A 21,126-nucleotide genomic window follows, 5' to 3' on the forward strand; every position below is an offset into this window, starting at 1 on the left:
CATCCCTGGAGCTTTCCAGGGCCAGATTTCCCCCAGCCCCCCCTGCCCAGGGCCCAGCAGCCCCCAGCCAGGATTAACAGGAGTTTCTGGTGCATTCTGTCCATGCCAAGCAGCAGCACGGATTTTTCCAGGCTGTCCCAATGCCCACGGCACAGGTGGCACCCCAGGTAAAGCCCTGCTGCTCTGCATCCCCAAAATCCCTGTAAAACCCTTCCCTGCATGGCACAGCTGGGGCTGCCAGCCTGGGGAGCCCTGTTCCCCTCAAAGCCATGGCTGCACTGATCCTGCACCCCCAAAATTGTGATTAAGCTTCCCAACTAGCCTTTAATATTTTTTTTTAGGTTAATAGGTCGGTTTGGGGAAAGAGGGATCCCCACCCACCCCTGAGCCGAGCTCCAACACCCGCACTCCTGCCTCCGTTCTGGCCCTGGCAGAGCAGGGGAAGCTCCGGCCCCATCCCAGCGCTCCTGGGCTCCCTTTGGGAGCATCCCTGGGGCTGCCCGGGCCGAGGCAGGGCTGGACCCACAGGGGTGTGGGCAGGTGAGCAGGGGGGAATTTGTGGGAAGGTGAGCAGGGAGGAAGGCGCAGGCAGGTGAGCAGGGGGGAATTTGTGGGAAGGTGAGCAGGGAGGAAGGCGCAGGCAGGTGACTGTCGCTGTCAAGGCAGGACGGGAATGAAGAGAAATCTGATTCAGCTGTGAGAGTAAAACTCCAATTTATTCAAAATACCCCGCTCTTTATACAGAGCTCTGTGAGGACCAACTCCATTGGTCCTGAAAACAATTCACCCTATTGGTGTACAGTGCTTGACACACAGAGATAGAACTGAACTACAAACAATGTGAACAACCAGAGAGATAAAGAATTATTTACGTTCTTCTCCAGCTCTTTCCCAGGCCTCTGCCTGGCTAGAAACTCTCGTTTCTCTCTTTGACTGAACCTGAGCCCCACAGGTAACAAGGGGGAAGGTGCAGGCAGGTGAGCAGGGGGGGATTTGTGGGAAGGTGAGCGGGGAGGAATTTTCAGGCAGGTAACCAGGGGGAAAGGTGCTCAGGTGAGCAGGGAGGAAGGTGCACAGGTAACCAGGGGGAAGGTGCTCAGGTAACCAGGGGGAAGGTGCTCAGGTGAGCAGGGGGAAGGTGCTCAGGTGAGCAGGGAGGAAGGTGTGGCAGCATCGCGTGGGGCTGGCACGGTTCCGCTGACTCAGCGATGCCGGCACCGCCCCAGCCCCGGTCCAGCTCCGTGCCTGGATGCTGCCCTAAAAAATGCTGCGGAGAGCTGGCAGAGCCCTGCTGGAAGCAGGAGGGGCTGGAGGCTGCTCTGCAGCTCTGGGTGGGTTTCAGGGATCAGACCATACAGAAAAGGATGGAAAAATTTGGGGAATCCTCCCCGGTGAGCCCCCCGCAGCCCCTCAGGCCAAGCTTCACGTGCAGAAACTGCACAAAAACCCCGTGAGAGACTAAAACCCACCCCAGCAGGAGGCTGGAGGAGCACACAGCGCTCTGTCTGTCAGGCCAGACACAAAAGGGGCCAAATCCACACCGGGAGCAGCTCCCAAAATCTCCAGACCTCGGCGGCGGGGCCGTGCGGAGCCGCGGGAGCTGCGGTGGGGCGGATGCCCAGGGACAGAACACGGGGTGCCGATGCTTCACCCTCAGTGCCAGCTCTGCCTTCAGGACGAACCCCGAGCGCTCCAGCCCCGCTTCATGCTCCAGGATCCCTCATTCCCACTTCCCGACCCGTTTCCTTCCCACATGGACACAGCGGTGGCGGCCTCCTGTCCCTCACCCCGCTGGGGACAGTGACAGCGCTGTGACAGTGGTGGCAGCGGGTTGTGGCACCTCCGGGGAGTGCCCGGGTCTCTCCCCCGGCTCCGAAACTCCGGATTGCAAAACCCAGCGGCTCCGGAGGGGCTGGGCAGTGACCCCTGGCCTGGCACAGCGGGGAGGGCACGGGACAGCATCGGGAATTCCCTGGTGAGAAATGCTGATGCTGACTCCAGCTCAGAGGGCTGATGGATTTCTTTGTTATAACTATACTAAAATACATTAATATACTATTTAAAGGAGATACTAAAACTACAAACCTACTTTTCTATCTACTAAATCTAACTCACTCACAACTCCTGACCCTCTCTGAGAGCCCAGCCCCAGGTAGGTTGGGTTGAGTTGGAATGGATTGGATTGGATTGGATTGGATTGGATTGGATTGGATTGGATTGGGTTGGATTGGATTGGATTGGATTGGATTGGATTGGATTGGATTGGATTGGATTGGATTGGATTGGGTTGGGTTGGGTTGGGTTGGATTGGATTGGATTGGATTGGGTTGGGTTGGGTTGGATTGGATTGGGTTGGGTTGGATTGGATTGGATTGGATTGGATTGGGTCGGGTCGGATCGGATCGGATCGGGTCGGGTTGGGTTGGATTGGATTGGATTGGATTGGATTGACCACCAGGCTCAAACAATCCTCACCAGATCCCAACCCAGCCATCACCCCAGGTAAACAATTCTCCAAACACATTCCACATGGGAAAAACAAGGAGCAGAAATAGAAATTGTTTCCTCTGTGCTCCTCTATGAAAAAATCTTGAGGGAAAATGCACCTACTACAGGACAGTGTGACAACCCCTGCTGCTGCTGCTGCTCCAGCCTGGGCTCCTCGGCGTTCTCAGGGCTGCTGGTGGCCCTGACGCCGTCACCTCCCATCCCAGCGGCACCCCGGCATCGCCCCAGGGAGCCGAACCTCATTTTCCAGTTGGGGAAACTGAGGCAGGGAGGGGCTGGGGGAGGCAGAGGCGTTCCCTGGACACGCCAGGGAGTCAGGGAATAAAAGTTCCCTCTTGGCTTCCCTGCGTGGGGGAGAGTGGACAGGATGGAGCTCCCGCCTGGGGGCTCCAACCCTCACCCAAGGGGTCCAAGCACCCACCCGAGGGTCTCCAACACCTACCCGAGGTGTCCAAGCACCCGCTCGGGGGGCTCCACCACCCACCTGAGGGATCCAAACACCCACCCAGGGGTCTCCAACACCTACCCAAGGGGTCCAAACACCCACCCAAGGAATCCAAACACCCACCCAAGGGATCAAAACACCCACCCGAGGGATCCAAACACCCACTCAGGGAATCCAAACACCCACTCGGGGGGCTCCACCACCCACCCGGGGGATACAAACACTCACCCAGGGGTCTCCAACCCCACCCCAGAGATACAAACACCCACCCAGGGGTCTGCAACACCCACCCGGGGGATACAAACACCCACCCGAGAGATACAAACACCCACCCAGGGGTCTGCAACACCCACCCGGGGGTCTCCACCACCCACCCGAGGGGTCCAACCACCCACGCGGGGGCCGCGGGCACGGCCCAGCCCCGCTGCTCTCCCCCCATTTTCCTTCGGGGGCCGCAGCCCAGCGCCGGGAGCGCAGCGCAGCCGTGACATCCCAACCCCGAGGCCGGCCCGGGAGCCACCTCCGCCTGCCCCGCGCCTCTCCCCTCTCCCGGCGCCGCTCCAGCCTCCAGCAGAAGCTCCCGGAGCGCTGCGGCCGCGGGCTGGCCGCGTGTTTGCGCTCCCAACCTCTTTTTTTTTTTTTCTTTCTTTCTTTCTTAATTTGATTTTTTCTTCTTTTTTTTTTTTTTTTTTTTAAATTTATTTTTGGAAGGAATTGGCGACGCAAAAGCCCCGAAGCCCAGCCCAGAGGCAGCCCCGCGTCCCGGCCGGCCCCCATCGCCGGGGCCGGGGGATGCGGGGCGGGCGCGGGGGCGGGCGCGGCGCCCCGCGGGGCCCCAGGTGAGCGGGACGGGCCCCGCACCGAGCCGCGCTCCCGCACCCCGCACCCATGTCCCGGCCCGGCAGCCCCGAGCAGCCCCGAGCCCAGCCGCTCCCGCCGCCAGGTACGGGGGGACACGGAGGGGACAAAGGGGGGCGCGGGGCGGGGGCGCAGGGGGACGGGGATCAGGGCTGGGGACCCCGGGGAAGGCTTTGGGATCCTTTGGAAGGCTGTGGGGTCCCGAGGAAGGCTTTGGGATCCTTTGGAAGGCTTTGGGATCGCAAGGAAGGCTGTGGGGTCCCGAGGAAGGTTTTGGGATTCCAGGGAAGGCTTTGAGATCCCTTGGAAGGCTTTGGGATCCCAGGGAAGGTTTTGGGATCCCAGGGAAGGTTTTGGGATCCCTTGGAAGGCTTTGGGATCGCAAGGAAAGCTGTGGGGTCCCTTGGAAGGTTTTGGGATCCCAGGGAAGGCTGTGGGATCTGGGAGAAGGCTTTGGGATCCCTTGGAAGGTTTTGGAATCCCAGGGAAGTCTTTTGGATCCCTTGGAAGGTTTTGGGATCCCAGGGAAGGTTTTGGGATCCTTTGGAATGCTTTGGGATCCCAGGGAAGGTTTTGGGATCCCTTGGAAGGTTTTGGGATTCCAGGGAAGGCTTTGGGATCCCAGGGAAGGCTTTGGGATCCCAGGGAAGGTTTTGGGATCCCTTGGAAGGTTTTGGGATCCCAGGGAAGGGTTTGGGATCCCGGGGAAGATTTAGGGGTCCCAAGAAAGGCTGCGAGGTCACGAGGAAAGTTTTGGGATCCCAAGGAAGGTTTTGGGATCCCAAGGAAGTCTTTGGGATCTCTTGGAAGGCTGTGGGATCGCAAGGAAGTCTGTGGGGTCACAGGGAAGGCTTTGGGATCCCAGGGAAGGCTTTGGGATCCCAATAAAGGCTGTGGGGTCACAGGGAAGGCTTTGGGATCACGAGGAAAGCTTTGGGATCCCGTGGAAGGCTTTGGGATCCCGTGGAAGGCTTTGGGATCCCGGGGGGGGTGTGCACAGTGGGGGTGTGTGCAGGGCTCCCGGGGGTGCATTTCTGGGGGCCTGGCTGGAAGTTTGGGGGTGTGGGGATGCGCTGCTGGGAAGGGGAAGGAGGAGGGGGCGCGCAGGGCTGGGGCTGTGCCGGGGCAGCAGCGGGAGAGCGGCCGGGCTGTGGGGGAGGAGAGACGGCTTGTGCGGGGCTCTGAGCATCCGAGTGTGTGTTTGTGCAATTCTGAACATCTGAGTGTGTGTTTGTGCAGGGCTCTGAGCATCCGAGTGTGTGTTTGTGCAATTCTGAGCATCCGAGTGTGTGTTTGTGCAATTCTGAACATCTGAGTGTGTGTTTGTGCAGGATTCTGAAAATCTGAGTGTGTGTTTGTGCAGGGCTGTGAGCATCCAAGCGTGTGTTTGTACCCCTGGCAGTGTTTGTGCAGGATCCTGAACATCCAAGTGTGTGTTTGTGCAGGGTTGTGAGCATCTGAGTGTGTGTTTGTACCCCTGACAGTGATTGTGTGTGTTTGTGTGTGACTGTGAACATCCCAGCGTGCACTGGCAGTGTTTGGGTGTGATTGTGTGTGGTTGTGAACATCCCAGCGTGCACTGGCAGTGTCTGGCTGTGTTTGTGTGTGACTGTGAACATCCCAGTGTGCACTGGCAGTGTTTGGGTGTGTTTGGGTGTGTTTGTGTGTGCCTGTGGACATCCCAGCGTGCGCCGGTGCCCCTGGCCTTTTCCTGTGCCTGTGTTTGTGTGTGAGCTCAGCAGCTGCCGGGAGCCTGCCGGGATTTCGCATCCCCAACTCCGCCGCAGTTTCTGTCCCGGGGCCAAGGCCGGGGAGCAGCTGGGGGGTGTGAGTTAAACCCGGCCGAGGGATGGGGGTGAGGGGCAGCTCTGCAGCCCTGGCCGTGCCGAAAAGGATGGAAAAATTTGGGGAATCCTCCCCGCTGAGCCCCCCGGAGCCCCTCTGGCCAAGCTTCACATGCAGAAACTGCACAAAAACCCCGTGAGAGTAAAACCCACCCCAGCAGGAGGAGCGCACAGCGCTCTGTCTGTCAGGCCAGACACAAAAGGGGCCAAATCCACGCCGGGAGCAGCTCCCAAAATCTCCAAACCTGGCGGCGGGGCCGAGCGGAGCCGCGGGCACAGCTGGACCGGCCGCTGTTGGCTTTGGCCCGGGGCTCGGCCGGCCCGGGGCTCGGAGAATGCATCCTCTTGTTCTCTTCCCCTGCTCCTCCAGCTGCATGCTCCGCTTCCCGGCCGAGCTCCGCTCCAAACCCGGCCCCAAAGAGCCCCTGCAGCCGCAGGAGGCTGATTTCCCTGGATTTCCTTCCTTTTCCAGGTGGGAAATGCTGAGCTGGGAATGCAAAGAGCTTTTTGTAAGGGGCTCGTCCCCAGCTCAGCTCGGAGAGTGCTGAGCGCAACTCCTGTACCAGCAGCTGGGGGGGATTTCAAAAATTGCCTTCAAAAATCTGTTCAGTGCTTTGGGGGAAATGGTTTTGGAGCTTTTCTGCCTTCCCTGTGGCCACGGGGAGCTGTGGGTGGGGAGAGCGGTTCAGCTCCCAGGCTTGGGCAGGAGCACTGGGACCTGGCTGAGGTGCTGGGGGCCACCTGTGAGTGCCCAGCTCGGTGTTCCCATCTTGGAGGGGCAGCACTGAGTGCCCAGCTTGGTCTTCCCTAATTTTAGGGGCATCTATCAGTGCCCAGTTCTGTTTTCCCACCTGAGAGGGGCATCTGTGAGTGCCCAGTTTGATGTGTCCCTGCTGGGGACCTGTTGTCCCCGTTCCCTGTTGGAGGGGCATCCGTCAGCGCCCAGTTTGGTGTGTCCAAACTGGGGACCTGTTGTCCCCGTTCCCTGTTGAAGTGCCATCCATCAGCGCCCAGTTTGGCGTTCCCATCTTGGAGGGGCAGCACTGAGTGCCCAGCTTGGTTTTCTCAGTTTGAAGGGGTGTCTGTGAGTGCCCAACTCAGTGTTCCCTGTTGGAAGGAGTGCCCAGTTTGGTGTTTCCATGTTCGAGGGCCATCCAGGAGTGCCAATTCCGTGTGTCTCTGCTGGGGACCTGTTGTCCCCATTCCCTGTTGGAGGTGCATCCATCAGTGCCCAATTTGGCGTGTCCAAACTGGGGACCTGTTGTCCCCGTTCCCTATTTCAGGGGCACCCATCAGCGCCCAGTTTGGCTCTCCCAAGTTTAGGAGACATCCATCCTGCACAATTCGCTTTTCCCATCCTGGAGGAGCATCCATCAGTGCCCAATTCCGTGTTCCCACCTTGAGGGGGGTCTCACCTTCATCCCAAACCATTCCAAACCCTGCTGCTCCTCCTCAGCTCTGCTGTGAGCCCGCGCAGAGCCCGACCGAGCTTTCCTCCTCCTCCTCCTCTTCCTCCTGGGCTCGCCCTAACCCCCACTGCCCCAGCCCCAGAGCCTTCACCCCATCCCTGCCCCTCCTCAGGGAGCAGCTCTGTGCCGTCCCATCCCAAACCCCTCTCCCACCTCTCCCTGCTCCCTCTCCATGATTTTGGGAGGGATGAGTGTCCCTGTGACACTCAGGAGCACAGCCCCGGTGGCTTGGGCCAGGGCCAGCAGCTCTGTCACGCAGCGCCGAGCCTGGGAATTCTCCCTCCATTCCCTTTCCCAAGTTGTACAAACCCACACTGGCTCCTTTGGATCACCCCGGGCTGGGGAATAAACGGGGAAACTGAGGCACAGGGGTGGTGTGGGCCCAGCTCAGCATGCGCTGGGCAGCTCAGGTGGGGTTTGCTGCTGTTCCCCAGCTGGACACGGAGCTTTTTCCCAGAATTTTGTTCCCTGGCATCTCCAGAGGTGGGCTGGATGCCACCACAGCCTCTCCCAGCCAGCAGGGACGGGGACACGGCAAAGCAAGGCCCCGAAATAGCCTCAGGTAGTTTGCAGAAAGAAGAGGCCTCTGTCTGCCCTGGTAATAATTTTTTAGAGGAATTAGCAGAAAACATGGGGGGTAAACAAAAGTTTTTTGCTTGGTGAGATGATCCTTCACAGAGAGGGAGCAGGGAAAGCAGGAAGCGGGAGAGGCTCCTTCCTTCTCCTCCTTCTCCTCCTTCTCCTTCTCCTTCCCCTTCTCCTTCTCCTTCTCCTCTTCCTCCTCCTTCTCCTCCTCCTCATCCTTCTCCTTCTCCTTCTCCTTCTCCTTCTCCTTCTCCTTCTCCTTCTCCTTCTCCTTCTCCTTCTCCTTCTCCTTCTCCTTCTCCTTCTCCTTCTCCTTCTCCTTCTCCTTCTCCTCCATCTCCTCCTCCTCCTCCTCCTCCTCCTCCTGAGGATGGTGGACCCAAACCCATCTCCAGAACCAAAACCTCCTCGGGTTTGGCTCTGCTCATTCCCACCTCCTTTTTCCCTTCCCAGCAGGACATTTGCCACCCTCGTGTCCCCATCCATGTCCCCATCCCTGTCCCCAGCTGGGCGTTTGGGACACACATTTTTCCTTAATTCTTTCTGCCTGTTCCCAAGGATTTTGCCCCGAGGTACAAGAGGAGGCGGAAAAAGCTGTTTCGTGCCCAGCCCCAAACACGAAACATTCAGACCCAAAATACCCCTGGGGTGCCCAAGCAGGGAATTCTCAGCAGGAATCGGGGCACCTCACTCAGGAACCCTTTACTGAGACCGTCCTGTCCTAAGGCAGGGGTAGGAACAAAGGAAAAACCCATCCAAAAATCAAAATAAATTTGTTTTTTCCTTGTCTCAGCACTGATTTAAATGCAGGATTGCAGAGTTGCACGCAGCCATCCTCAAAGTGCAAAGAGCCCCTCCCGAAAAAAGCCATGAAAGAAACAAAAGTGTATTTTTTTTACCCCACAGAAAGACTTTTTTTTTTGCAACATTTCTGTTTTTCTTTCCAAGTTTTTCTTGTCAGCTCCCGAAAAACTCTTCTCTCCTGTTTGTTCTTTGAACAACTACAAAATTTACGAAGAAAAAGAAAAGAAACCTGAGGGGGAAAAAAAAAAAAAAAAAAAAAAAAGCAGATTTCTGGCTTTTTTCAAAGTTTCTGGGTTTGAGCAAAACAAAGCCGGGCCTTGGGGCTGTGTCGCCCCTGCTCCCGCTCCAGATCCTGATTGAATTTCCTTGGAAAGCGCCTGCCTGGGAGCTGCAGAAACCCAAGCCCTCCTCGGGGTATTTGCTGCAGTTCTGGTGATTTTTCCCAGATTTTTCCATGCCTGGAATTCCCCCTCCTGTGGGATGGGCACCAGCGCTCCCAGGATAGCCCCAAAATCCCTTCCCGTGCCCCAAATTTTGGAATCTGCTTTGAGATCTGGGCATGGGGAGAAGCCCCAACCTACAGAGAGTGCGAGCAGCAGCACTGAGAAGTTTTTTGGGCTCCACCCCCACAGGATATTTCTTGGGGAAAAATCCCATTTTCGTGCCTCAGTTTCCCCACCGACCGAGGCAGTTTTTTAAGGAAAATCCCTGGAGCTCAGGGCTGCTGTGATGGGCCCTGGTTTCAATCTCTGCTGGGATGAAAGGGGCTGGGGAAATGCAGATTTATTGAGCAGCTCCCGTTGATCCCCTCCTCTATTAACTTTTTTTTTTTTTTCTTTTTAAGGACTTAGGTTGGGAAGACACAATTTTTCCCTGGCAGGACCTGTGCTGGTTTAACCCCCAAGGTTACCCAATTACCAGCCTGGTTTGGGACTTAATTACTCCCTCGGTAATTTCTCCCTGCTCTGTAATTCCCAGAATCTCCTTGGATCTGATAGGCCTCGCCTGGGATAATTGCTTTTCCTTAAGGACACCCAGGATTTCCTCCCGTGTCCTTCCTCCCCTGATTCCTCCAATTTTCCATCTTTTGGGGAGTTATCCTGCCCCAGGCGCTCTTCAAACTCAAATTCAATCCCAATCTGGGTCTTTTCCCTGTTGTTTTCCCCCTGTTTTCCCCCATTCTCTGTTCCCACAGTGTTTTTGGGGTTTTTGTGTTGGTTTTGGGATGAGGCCTGGTGCTGGGAGATGAGGAAAGGAACCTGCTCCTTCCCAGCTTTGGGAAGTTTTGTTGTCCCTTTTTTCTAGTCCGGGCTTAAAGATTCCTCCTTCCCTTGCGGCTCCACGCTGGGATGGTGCTTTAATACCTACAAAATGTAAATATATTTAATTAAATCGATTCTTGCTGCTGAAGGAATAATTCCTCCCAAACTGCCGCAGTGTCAGAGGTGCTCCTTGCAGGGAATTTCTGTTTTGTCTTCCCTGAAAGCTCTTGGAGGAGCAATTCTCCCATGGATTTGGTTTGGCAGGAGCCACCAGGACCTTGGAGGGATGGGGTTTGTTTAGGGACACCGACCTGGAATTGGGGTTTTGTCGCTGAGGTCAAACTCCCAGCAGGGATGGACTGGATGGACGCTGCTCCTGGCCTGTCTGGCCCCAAAATTCCTCCCTCCCTTCCCACCCAAATTCTATAAATAACAAATAACAACAACTCCCAGCCTGCTGAGCTGTTTGGGGGTTTTGTGGTTTTGGGGTGGTTTTTTTTGCTTTGTTTTGTTTTTTGTGCATTTAGGAAGTCACTTCTCACAGAAACCACTTTGTTTTTTGATTGGATTCCTCATTTTTCCTGTTTATCCAAAGCTTTGCCCAGGTGAGGCCAAAGGTTTTCCAGGCGGGAAGCAAAGCCGTGCTGGATCTGTCTGGGCCGTGCTTTGGGCATCTCTTCCCTTCCCACCCTTCTTCTCCTTTCCCTGCCTATCCCAAAATCCGAGACAGCTTTGGTGCATTAATTCAGACAAAATTTAAATAAGGCATTGGGATTTCTCCCAGCCGAGCAAATTTCCAAACCAGGATTTTGCCTCCCTCTGCTCCTAGATGGGAAGGATTTGCTCTGGTGCCACCTCTTCTGCACTGGAAACCTGGAATGTCCCTGGAATATCCCTGGAATATCCCTGGAATATCCCTGGAACAGTCAGGCAGGCACCTAGAGGGCCAGGAGAGATCTCAGGCTGGATTTATCTGCGTGAAAAGGAGAGCAGAGAGCTCCCAGCCCGCACAGAGCCGCAGCGCTGGGTTGCTGATGGATTTGTCCATCCCTCTCCTGCCCCACATCCCTTCCCTGGGAGCCTGGGGAGGAGGAGGGACAGAGAAACGAGACCCCAGGAACGCTGAGCAGGAGCCACGGGACACCCTGGCAGGGTGGGACCCCGAACCACAGCTCCAGCCTTGCCTCCCCCCACGTCCCCTGGGGGTCTGGGCAGCACAGGCAGCTGGGAGAAGGGAACCCGCGGGTTTTTGGGAGCTGTGGCTGTGCTGTGCCTCCTCTTTGTGCTGCTGGAGAGACTCTTGCTCACCCCAGCTCCCTCCAGGCTGCTGCTCCTGCCTCTGGTTTGCCCTGCTCTTTGGGAATGCTGAGCTCAGCTCGTCGGGAATTCCGTGTGTTCCCACCAGGAGCACAGAGCACTTTTCCACTGGGGTGGCCCCAGAAGCTCCTGTGTTCCCCAGGGCCTCCCTGGTACTTTGGACTTTGCAGGAATTCGATGGGATCCTCAGTTCCAGCCATGAAACCTTCCAGCTTCTTTGCATCTCTCTCCTCTCCTGTTTTCCCACCCCCTCGATGGATTTTGGAGCTCGCTGATGTCTCGGGACTTCCATGACCGATGGATTTGGAGTTTGGGACCGGGGAGAATAGTCAGAAAAGCGGCTCCATGTGCATGTCCTGGCCTTGGCAAGAGAAAGCAGCTCCACATCTATCACCGTGCTGATCTCTGGTGCCTCGAGGCAGTGCTGGGATTTATTGAACTGAGGTTGTTGGTTTTGAGTGCCTCATTCCCTCTGTTCCCAAAAAACAGAGATCTGAGCCGCTCCACACCTCCACACCTCCCTTGTGCAGAGACTTGGACTCATCCAGGCTCTGAGGAGGATTTGCCCTGGCCAGGAAGGGTCTGGAGGTGCAGGAGTTTTGGGGAAAAGTGAGAGGTGTCCCATCCCAAGGGCTGGCTCACCTTAGGGTTTGCCCCAGGGTCGTGGTTGGTTTTAAACCTGATGGATTTAGGTCGAGCCTGGTCCTGTTCTGGGGGAGAAGGGGTCCAGGGCAGGCCTCAGCTTGGCAGGGCAGGGATTGAGGAATTTAAAGGAGGAGAGGGAGCTGGGAGCTGTGGGATGAGCCAGTTATGGAAGGGTCTGTTCCCCTCCTCCTGTGCCAGCAGAGCTGTTGCCTCTTCTGGGGGGCATTTTGGGAGCTGCTGCTCAAGCATTTCCCAGGGCATTCCCCCTGCATTTCCCTGAGCATTCCCTCTGCATTTCCCTGAGCATTCCCTCTGCATTTCCCTGAGCATTCCCCCTGCACTTCCCTGAATATTCCCTAAGAATTTCCCTGAATATTCCCTCTGCACTTCCCTGAATATTCCCTCTTCACTTCCCTGAATATTCCCTCTGCACTTCCCAGGGCATTATCTCTGGATTTCACTGAGCATTCCCTCTGCATTTCCCTGAATATTCCCTAAGAATTTCCCTGAGCATTCCCTCTTCATTTCCCTGAGCATTCCCCCTGCATTTCCCTGAATATTCCCTCTGCACTTCCCTGAATATTCCCTCTGCATTTCCCAGGGCATTCCCTCTGCATTTCCCTGAATATTCCCTAAGAATTTCCTTGAGCATTCCCCCTGCATTTCCCTGAATATTCCCTCTGCACTTCCCTGAATATTCCCTCTGCACTTCCCTGAATATTCCCTCTGCATTTCCCAGGGCATTCCCCCTGCACTTCCCTGAATATTCCCTCTTCACTTCCCTGAATATTCCCTCTGCACTTCCCTGAATATTCCCCCTGCATTTCCCAGGGCATTCTCTCTGGATTTTACTGAGCATTCCCTCTGCATTTCCCTGAATATTCCCTAAGAATTTCCCTGAGTATTCCCTCGGCACTTCCTGAATATTCCCTCTGCACTTCCCTGAATATTCCCTCTGCATTTCCCTGAATATTCCCTCTGCACTTCCCTGAATATTCCCTCTGCATTTCCCAGGGCATTCCCCCTGCACTTCTCTGAGCATTCCCTCTGCATTTCCCTGAATATTCCCCCTGCATTTCCCTGGATATTCCCTCACACTTCCCTGTGGATCCCAGGGGCAGGAGCCTGTGGGGCCGGCAGCTGTGGGGTCTGTGCTGAGCCCACGCGTGTCCAGCTTCTCCCAGCCCCTCCCTGGGTCCTTTCCCACCCCATTCCAGGGGGAGCTGGGGGTCAGCCCCATCCCCACGTCCCCTGCAGCAGCCAGGGTGTGAGGCAGGGAAGGATCAGCTCACCCAAACTCCATTCCTATCTATTTCTGTCCCTCTCCTGGCCAGCTCGTTCCCGGGGGAGTTAATTTAATTGCCACCTTCCTCCCTGCGTGGCTGTGGTTGTGTGTGAGCCCCCGTGCAGGGTAATTACGAGTGTGAAGAGGACGGGGCAGGGACGAGCCTGGGCTCCATCCCAGAGGGAGCAGCAGCCTGGAAACCCCTGTGGATCCACCCAGCCAGGGCTGCTGCTGTCCCACAGAGCTCCAGACCGTCCTTGTCCCCAGGAACGGGCACAGGGATGCTCTGGAGGCAGCACAGAGGGGCTGGGACAGGGATCTGCTGAGTTCTCCCTGTGCCAGCCCTTCTCCTGCTTTTCCAGCCCTTTTTCCCAATCCCTGACCCACAGGAAAGGGGATCTGGGGGGGTGATGTGGCTGTTTTGGGCAGCCCTGAGGGGTTTTAAGCCCTGAACACGCTCAGGACATCTCACAGCAGAAACCAGAGCTCAGGGACTCTGTGTGGGCTTCACCCTCTGTGCCCTGCCCTGGGCACCTCTGGCTCCACTCAGAGCTCCTCATCTCTGCCATCTCTCGCTTTCCCCAAAAACTCCTGCAGCCCCAAACCCTTCCTGGCCAGGGCAATCATCCCCATCATCCATTTCCCACACTCATCCCTCAGGATTTCCTGTCTGGCTTTGGATCAGGGCTGACTTGGGCCAGTCCAGGCTGGGACGTGACAGAGGCAGCAACGTGTGGATGTAACTCGCCCCCACACCTCTGCACCCCTGGGGAGGTGGCAGCCTGCTCTCCTCACCTCTCCATTTTGCTCTGGGCTGTCCAGAGGCTTGGGAATGGCTCTTCTCCAATCTGGGGCTCACGTGCTCACACTCCACTGGGATTTGGAGCCAAAGCTGCTGTGCAAAATTCAGCTGGAGCTGCTGGCTTTCCTTCCCTCGGTCGAGCTCCAAAACCACCTCACCTGTGAGAGCTGTGAGCGGGGCTCTGTGCTGGGATGGGTTTTCCTTCCCAAAAAAAAACCTTGTCTGGATCTGCACCCTGCAGAGTGCAGAGAGGGGAAACTGAGGCACGTGGCTGACTTTGGAGGGTGTTGTGGAGCTGAGAGCAGAGCAGCATCACTCCGGACCGGCTGCATCATTTCCAGGCTCCTGCTGATCCTGGGGTGCAGCTGGCACCCTCCAACTTCCCTCATTGCACTCCTTTTAATTTTCTGTAGTGATATTTAATTATCTGTAATCGCCCTCCATTCCTCCTCGGCTCTGATGTGTGGCACCCCGGTTTTATCGAGGATAATGAAGCGTCCCAGGCTTCTTTTCCCCACTCCCCTCCCCTCCCGGGCTGCTCGCAGCGCTCCTGTTCCAACCAGGGCAATTATGGCTCTCTGCTCTCCCTCCCTCTGCCCAGCCTATAATTTAGTTTTATATAAAGCGTGTTCCAGCCCCTGTTGTGCAAGACGTTGCTATTCCGGGGGATGGGCAGAGGGAGGGGGCTGGGGCAGTGTGGCCTGGCACCGAGCCCCCCACCCGGGCACCCCACGTTGCCCGTGGGATGGAGCAGCCGGCTCGCAGCGGCGCTGAAGGTGGTCCTGCCTCCTCCTGCCTTTCTGCAGGGGGGTTTCGGGCGCCGGGATTTCTGCCGTGGGGGACAACTCAGCTCCTCGCAGGTTTTTCCTGCCCCATCCAGGGGTCCTGCAGGGGCTGCTGCTGCTCCAGCGTGCGGGAGGATGAGGGAAGGTGGCAGCCAGCTCCCGCGGGGAAGACAGTGGCCCTTTCATGGGAAGGGGGGATGAAAAATCCAGCTTGAGCCGCTGAGTGTAACCAGATCCCCTGGCTTTTTGGAGAAGGAATGTGAGAGTTTGGGAGGCTTTTTGGGATGGCGCTGCAGCGGGGTGAGCAGCCGCCGAGAGATGCAGGCGCGGTGCCCGTGGCAAATCCCGCGTGGTGCCCGGTGCTGTGCCCGTGGCAAATCCCGCGTGGTGCCCGGTGCTGTGTGCCACAGCGGAGCCCGGACGGCCGGACCCGACCGTGGGCAGCGCCGGGGCCGGGCTGGGAGCTCGGCCGGCCCCGGGGGCTCAGCCCTGGTCCCGGGGCTCAGCCCGGACCCGGGGGCTCAGCCCGGACCCGGGGGCTCAGCCCTGGTCCCGGGGGCTCAGCCCGGACCCGGGGGCTCAGTCCTGGTCTCGGGGGCTCAGCTCTGGTCCCGGGGCTCAGCCCAGACCCGGGGCTCAGCCCGGACCCCGGGGCTCAGCCCGGACCCCGTTTCTCTCGCAGAGGTGGCCGAGCCCTCGCTCCCTGCCCCGCGGCACATCCCAGCGCTGCCGCCGGCCGAGCCGCGGTCCCCCGCCCGCCCCGCGGTGCCGAGGAAGGAGAAAGGTCCGGAAGATGCCAAATCCCCGGCAGTGCTGACGAGAAGCCCCCGGGCCGAGCTCTGCGGCGCTGCCGGAGCTGTGACATGTGAGTGTTTCCCTCGGGGGCAGCTCCGTGCCCTCTCCGCGGCAGCGGTGCCCGTCACAAAGCAGGGCAGAGGTGGGAACCGGCTCCTCCTCGCTTTGTTCCTCCCCACATCAAAGCTGGAGCCGAGCCTGAGTCACCTGGAGAGGCGAAAGCGAAGGGCGGCACCCGCGCTGGCTCCCGGTGCCCTGGGAGGGACTGGAGCCGCTCTGGGAAGGGTTGGGATCCTCTGGTGGGAAGAGGGATGAGCCTGCCTGGGAAAGGGGCACCCCCCAAAACCCCAGTGGGAGAGAGGAGAGCCACAAAAAGCGTGGGCACAGCCCTGGCATGGCTCTGTGGCACGGCCCCGGAGTATTTCCATAGGCACAGCCCCGTGGTGTCCCCACGGCACAGCCCTGTCCCTGTGCCACATCCCTGCGATGTCCCCATGCCACAGCCCTGCGATGTCCCCATGCCACATCCCTGCAATGTCCCTATGGCACAGCCCTGCGATGTCCCCATGCCACAGCCCTGCGTGTCCCCACGGCACAGCCCCGTGATGTCCCTATGGCACAGCCCTGATGTCCCTATGGCACATCCCTGTGATGTCCCTGTGCCACATCCCTGTGATATCCCCGTGCCACAGCCCCAGGATGTCCCTGTGCCACGTCCCCGTGACGTTCCCATGCCACATTCCTGCCATATCCCCATGCCACATCCCCAGGATGTCCCCATGCCACATCCCCTGATGTTCCCATGCCACATCCCCTGGTTTCCCCATGCCACATCCCTTGATGTCCCCCTGCCACATCCCCTGATGTCCCTGTGCCACATCCCCTGGTGTCCCCATGCCACAGCCCGGGTCCCAGGGATTCGCTCCCAGGCTGCCATTCCCTTTCTGCGGGATGCCGGCGCGCAGCTTCCCCGTCCCGGGGGTGTGAAGTGGATGGAAGCTTCCCAGCGGGATGAGGGATCAGGGCTGCCCCTCTGGAGCGTGTTGCCTTCAGGGGAAGGCAAGGTGACCTGGTTTTGAGGAACAGCACGGCAGCCCAGCCTCGTCTGGGCCACTCGGGCCACCGACACGCACAGACACCAACGTGGTGGACGGTCAAATGGTGTTTATTATCTTATCTCATGGGGTTAAATAGTCAAGGGGGACTTTGCTATGTCAAAGGAAGGAGGTAGGGTCTTCTGGGATGAGTAAGGAGTGGAAAACTACTGAGTTACAAGTCTTGGGGGTAATAGGTAACATATTGCAGGGTGAGGGGAAAGGTCTTGCTTTCCGTCACATCCCGAAATCTTCCGTTCGCCTGTCCCTATCTGCCACAGGAGCAGGGGAGGGGAGAGGAGGCCGAAATGCGGCGGGGGGAGCGCCGCTGGCTGCGGCAGAGCCCGAGCGCAGCATCTGGGAGCTGGGCCGGCTGCCCACAGACATTCTGAACGCCTGAGTCACAGCGCAGCCGCTGCACGGCCCCCTCCCCAGCCCAGCCCAGCCCCCCCAGCCCCCCATGGGCCCCGGGGCTGGGAGGGACTTGGGCACCCTCCCCTCGGTGCTGCTGAAGGGACCTTCGCCTCTCCTCGCCGGGAAGCAAGCGGCGTGTCCTCGCTCCTCACTGTGCTGCTCTTGGCGGGGGTCGCCGTGGGTTTTTGGGGGTTATTCCCCTTTTGGCGGGCACTGAGGGACACATTCGGGCTCTCCCGTGGGGCGGTGGCATTCCCGTGCCAGCCTGGCCCGTGCAGGCTCAGGAGGGGCTGGGCAGAAGGGGCTGTCGGGGCTGGGTCGCGTCCTTGCCCGCCAGTGCCAGGACTGGCCCCTCCGAGGCTCAGCACTGGTGCTCACATCCAGTTTTTGCAGCATTTTGGAACTCTGGGATGGCAGGTTTGGAATTCTGTGTGTTGAGCTCCAGGCAGGAGCAGCAGACCCAGGTGGGCACAATCTTCCAAGGCCTGGCAGTGGCTCGGGGAGGGTCCCAGCAGGGGGACCCTCGGACAGCCTGAGGGGATCCAGGAGCATCACCTCAGTGGGAAACCCAAAGTGAGCATCCAGGAGGTTTTTGGTCATTGAAGAGCTGTAGACAGGCAGTTTTCCTCAAAATCCTCTTTTCCAGGCCTGGTCCCCCCACTCTCGCATTACTGAGGAGCTGAAGGTGCCTCTTGTAGCAGAGCTTTGGCCTCGTGTCTTAAAGGCTGTCCTAAAAAAAATGGAAGCTATTTTCCCTAACTTTGAGGGGGGGATTCCTGCCTGCCTTTGGCTGCCCCTCGCCGGAGCGAGCGTGATTTTGATTTACAAAGAGTTCAATCTGAGGAATGCAGCGAAGTGGGGAGCGCCAAGTGCATCCTGCTGCAGTCCCAGAGAATCCAGGCTGCTGCTGGCTCCCTCTTGGCTCAGCCCCTGCCCAGCTCCCTGCAGGCTCAGCCCCTTCCTGCCACAGCCCTGGGCACCGTGGTCACCTCGTGGTCACCTCGTGGTCACCTCGTGGTCACCTCGGTGCCATCTCGGTGCATGCACGAGGCAGGAGAGGGCACTGGATGAGGGCACACAGGAAGTGAACACTCCAAGAGGTTTTTAGGAAGGGGAGACAATCCCTGCTTTATCGATGACCTGTTTTCTGTCTCCCCAGTCCCCCACCTCTCCTGCTCAGCTCTGGTTATTTTAAGTTTCTTTTTTCCCAGTGGGTGTCAAAGCCCAAGCTCCCAGTTTAACCTCCCCCTGCGACCCGAGCCCAGCTCAGCCTGGTCAAACCAAGCACTGCGACCATCTGCTTGTGTCTTTCACCTTCCATCGATTTTATTTTCACCTTCCACCTGCTTTATTTTCACCTTCCATCCGTTTTATTTTCGTGGATGCAGGACAGGGACCTCCTGTGCCCGCTCCACCCATGTCCCCCCGTGCCCTGCACAGAAAGCAGCTCTTGTTCCCTGGTGCCAAGAGGTGCCTTTGCCCTCGAGCCTCTCCCCTGAATCATCCCTTGTTCACTGCCATGGGAGAGGAAAAGCAAAGTTTGCAGGATTTTGTTTTATTTTCTTTGTGGCATTACTGGGGAGGACGACGGGTGCTGGAACCTTGCGCTGGCTCCCAGGTGAGGATGAGGAGGCAGCGTGGGCACAGCGGGCAGGAGCAAGGGGCTGAGAGCCCCTCTGGCTCTGGCAGTGTGCTGGCAGGACACGGGGCTGCAGCAGGAGAGGCTGGAGGGAGGCACGGCCACAGCGCTGAGTTATTTTCCTCCTCCTGCAGAGAAGTTCAGCCAGAGGTTGCGGAGACCTCAAGGAAGTGGCCGGTTCCTGCAGGGCTGGGGAGAGGAGCAGGCTGGCTCTGCAGTGGTGCCTCATCTCCTCTGGCTTTAGGGAGGGCAGAGGGGACAGCCGGGAGCTCTGTCCAGCAGCCTCGGTGGCCTCATCCCTCCTGGCCGTGCAGGGCCATCTCCTCCTCCTTCAGGTCCTCTGATGAGTCTCAGCCATCCTCCACCACAAATCTTCATTTCTTGGGGTTTTTCCATCCCTTCCTCCCTCTGGAGCCTCTGCCTCCTTCCCTGCAGCCACCTTTCCCACATCTCCTATTCCACCTCCCTCCCCTCAGACCGTCCACCCACCAGCACCCTCCTGCTCACCCCGCGTCCAGCTGGGCGTGGATTCCCGTTTTCCTCCGGGCTCTGGGCTCGCGTTTCCCCGGCAGGGAGGGCAGGGTGGGTAACGCTGCTCTCCCCTCCAGGCCAGCCCCAGGTGCGGCCGCCGCCCGGGCCCTGCACCCAGCTGCTGCCCAACGGCGGTGCCAACGGGGAGGCGGGCAATGGGAGCTGCCGGGCCGTGCCCGGCGCGCCAAAACCGCCCCGAAAGCTGCAGCCCCACCACTCCATCAACAGCCAGGGCAGCAAGAAGAGCAAGGGCAGCTCCAAGTCACCCTCTTCCCACATCCCCATTGAGGCGCAGGAAGGTACGGGATGAACCACGGGGGGCTCTTTCCAGCCCTTCTCCTTGGGCCCCTCATCCCTTGGGATCTCGTGGTGGCACCTCCAAACCCTGGGGCCCCTCATCCTTTGGGATCTCTGGTGGCACCTCCAAACCCTCGGGCCCCTCATCCCTTGGGATCTCGTGGTGGCACCTCCAAACCCTCGGGCCCCTCATCCTTTGGGATCTATTGGTGGCACCCTCCAAACCCTGGGGCTCCTCATCCTTTGGGATCTCTTGGTGGGACCCTCCAAACCCTCGGGCCCCTCATCCCTTGGGATCTCTTGGTGGCACCTCCAAACCCTGGGGCCCCTCATCCCTTGGGATCTCTTAGTGGGACCCTCCAAACCCTCGGACCCCTCATCCCTTGGGATCTCTTGGTGGCACCTCCAAACCCTGGGGCCCCTCATTCCTTGGGATCTCTGGTGGCACCCTGAAAGCCCTCGGATCCCTCATCCTTTGGGATCCCTGGTGGGACCCTCCAAACTGTCAATCCCCTCATTCCTTGGGATCTCTTGGTGGCACCTCCAAACTGTCAAGCCTCTCATTCCTTTGGCTCTCTTGGTGGGACCCTCCAAACCCTTGGGCCCCTCATCCCTTGGGGTCTCTTGGTGGGACCCTCCAAGCCCTCGGGCCCCTCATCCCTTGGGGTCTCTTGGTGGCACTCCAAACCCTGGGGCCCCTCATCCCTTGGGATCCCTGGTGGCACCCTCCGAGCCCAGCGGGACCCCTGGCCCCTCCTGGCAGCCTCTGCAGGGTGGGTGCTGAGCGGGGCCATCTCCCATCCTCCAAAATCGGTCTCTCCTGAGGGCTGGGTGCTGAGGGAGACCCCTGGGGCAGTGCTGCCCCCTTTTCCCCTCCCCTCCATGGATTCCTGAGGGAGGATTTCCTCGGGCGCCGCCTGAGCCGCGCGTTCCTCCCCAGATTGCTGCGTCCACTGCATCCTCTCCTGCCTCTTCTGCGAGTTCCTGACCCTCTGCAACATCGTGCTGGACTGTGCCACCTGCGGCTCCTGCACCTCCGAGGACTCCTGCATCTGCTGCTGCTGCTGCAACTCGGGCGAGTGCGCGGACTGCGACCTGCCCTGCGACATGGACTGCGGCATCATCGACGCCTGCTGCGAGTCCGCCGACTGCCTGGAGATCTGCATGGAGTGCTGCGGGCTCTGCTTCTCCTCCTGAGCGCCCCGCCGGCCGGGGGGACCCCAGCGGGACCCCCCGGGCTCTCCCGCAGCGGGCGAGGCTGCGGCCGGACCCTCGGGAGACCTCGAGGAGGAGGAGGAGGAGGAGGAGGAGGAGGAGGAGGAGGAGGAGAGCGAATCCCCCGCTGGAATCCTCATCCCTGGAGGCGGATCCTGCCCGGGGAAGGGTGACCCCGCGGGGCTCTGGCAGTGTCCCGTCCTGCTCTACCTCTGCCAGCACTGGGGGATCTCAGGAGCCTCCTGCCACCTGAGCCGAGAGCAGGAGAGCCTGTCCTGCAGAGCCACCCCAGGGCCTGACATTGGGGACAGCCTGTCCTGCAGAGCCACCCCAACACTGGGGACAACCCGTCCTGCAGAGCCACCCCAGGTCCTGACATTGGGGACAGCCCGTCCTGCAGAGCCACCCCAGTGTTGGGGACAGGAACTGGCCTTGGGGACAGCCCGTCCTGCAGAGCCACCCCAGGTCCTGACATTGGGGACAACCCATCCTGGAGAGCCACCCCAGCACTGGGGACAGGAACTGGCCTTGG

The 21,126-nt window shown here is 58.9% G+C and overlaps 1 protein-coding gene across 1 annotated transcript; it reads left to right on the forward strand.

The window, feature by feature from the left end:
* The first annotated feature begins 3,841 nt into the window (after positions 1-3,841).
* MDFI (MyoD family inhibitor) lies at positions 3,842-20,576 on the forward strand. The gene is made up of 4 exons (XM_077789038.1): positions 3,842-3,896; positions 15,292-15,474; positions 19,160-19,381; positions 20,320-20,576. Exons 1-4 carry the CDS (start codon positions 3,842-3,844, stop codon positions 20,574-20,576), a joined length of 717 nt encoding a protein of 238 aa, XP_077645164.1.
* Positions 20,577-21,126: the final 550 nt, after the last annotated feature.

The sequence above is a fragment of the Lonchura striata genome, chromosome 30, assembly GCF_046129695.1.
Source record: "Lonchura striata isolate bLonStr1 chromosome 30, bLonStr1.mat, whole genome shotgun sequence".
In the NCBI taxonomy this organism is placed as follows: Eukaryota; Metazoa; Chordata; class Aves; order Passeriformes; family Estrildidae; genus Lonchura; species Lonchura striata.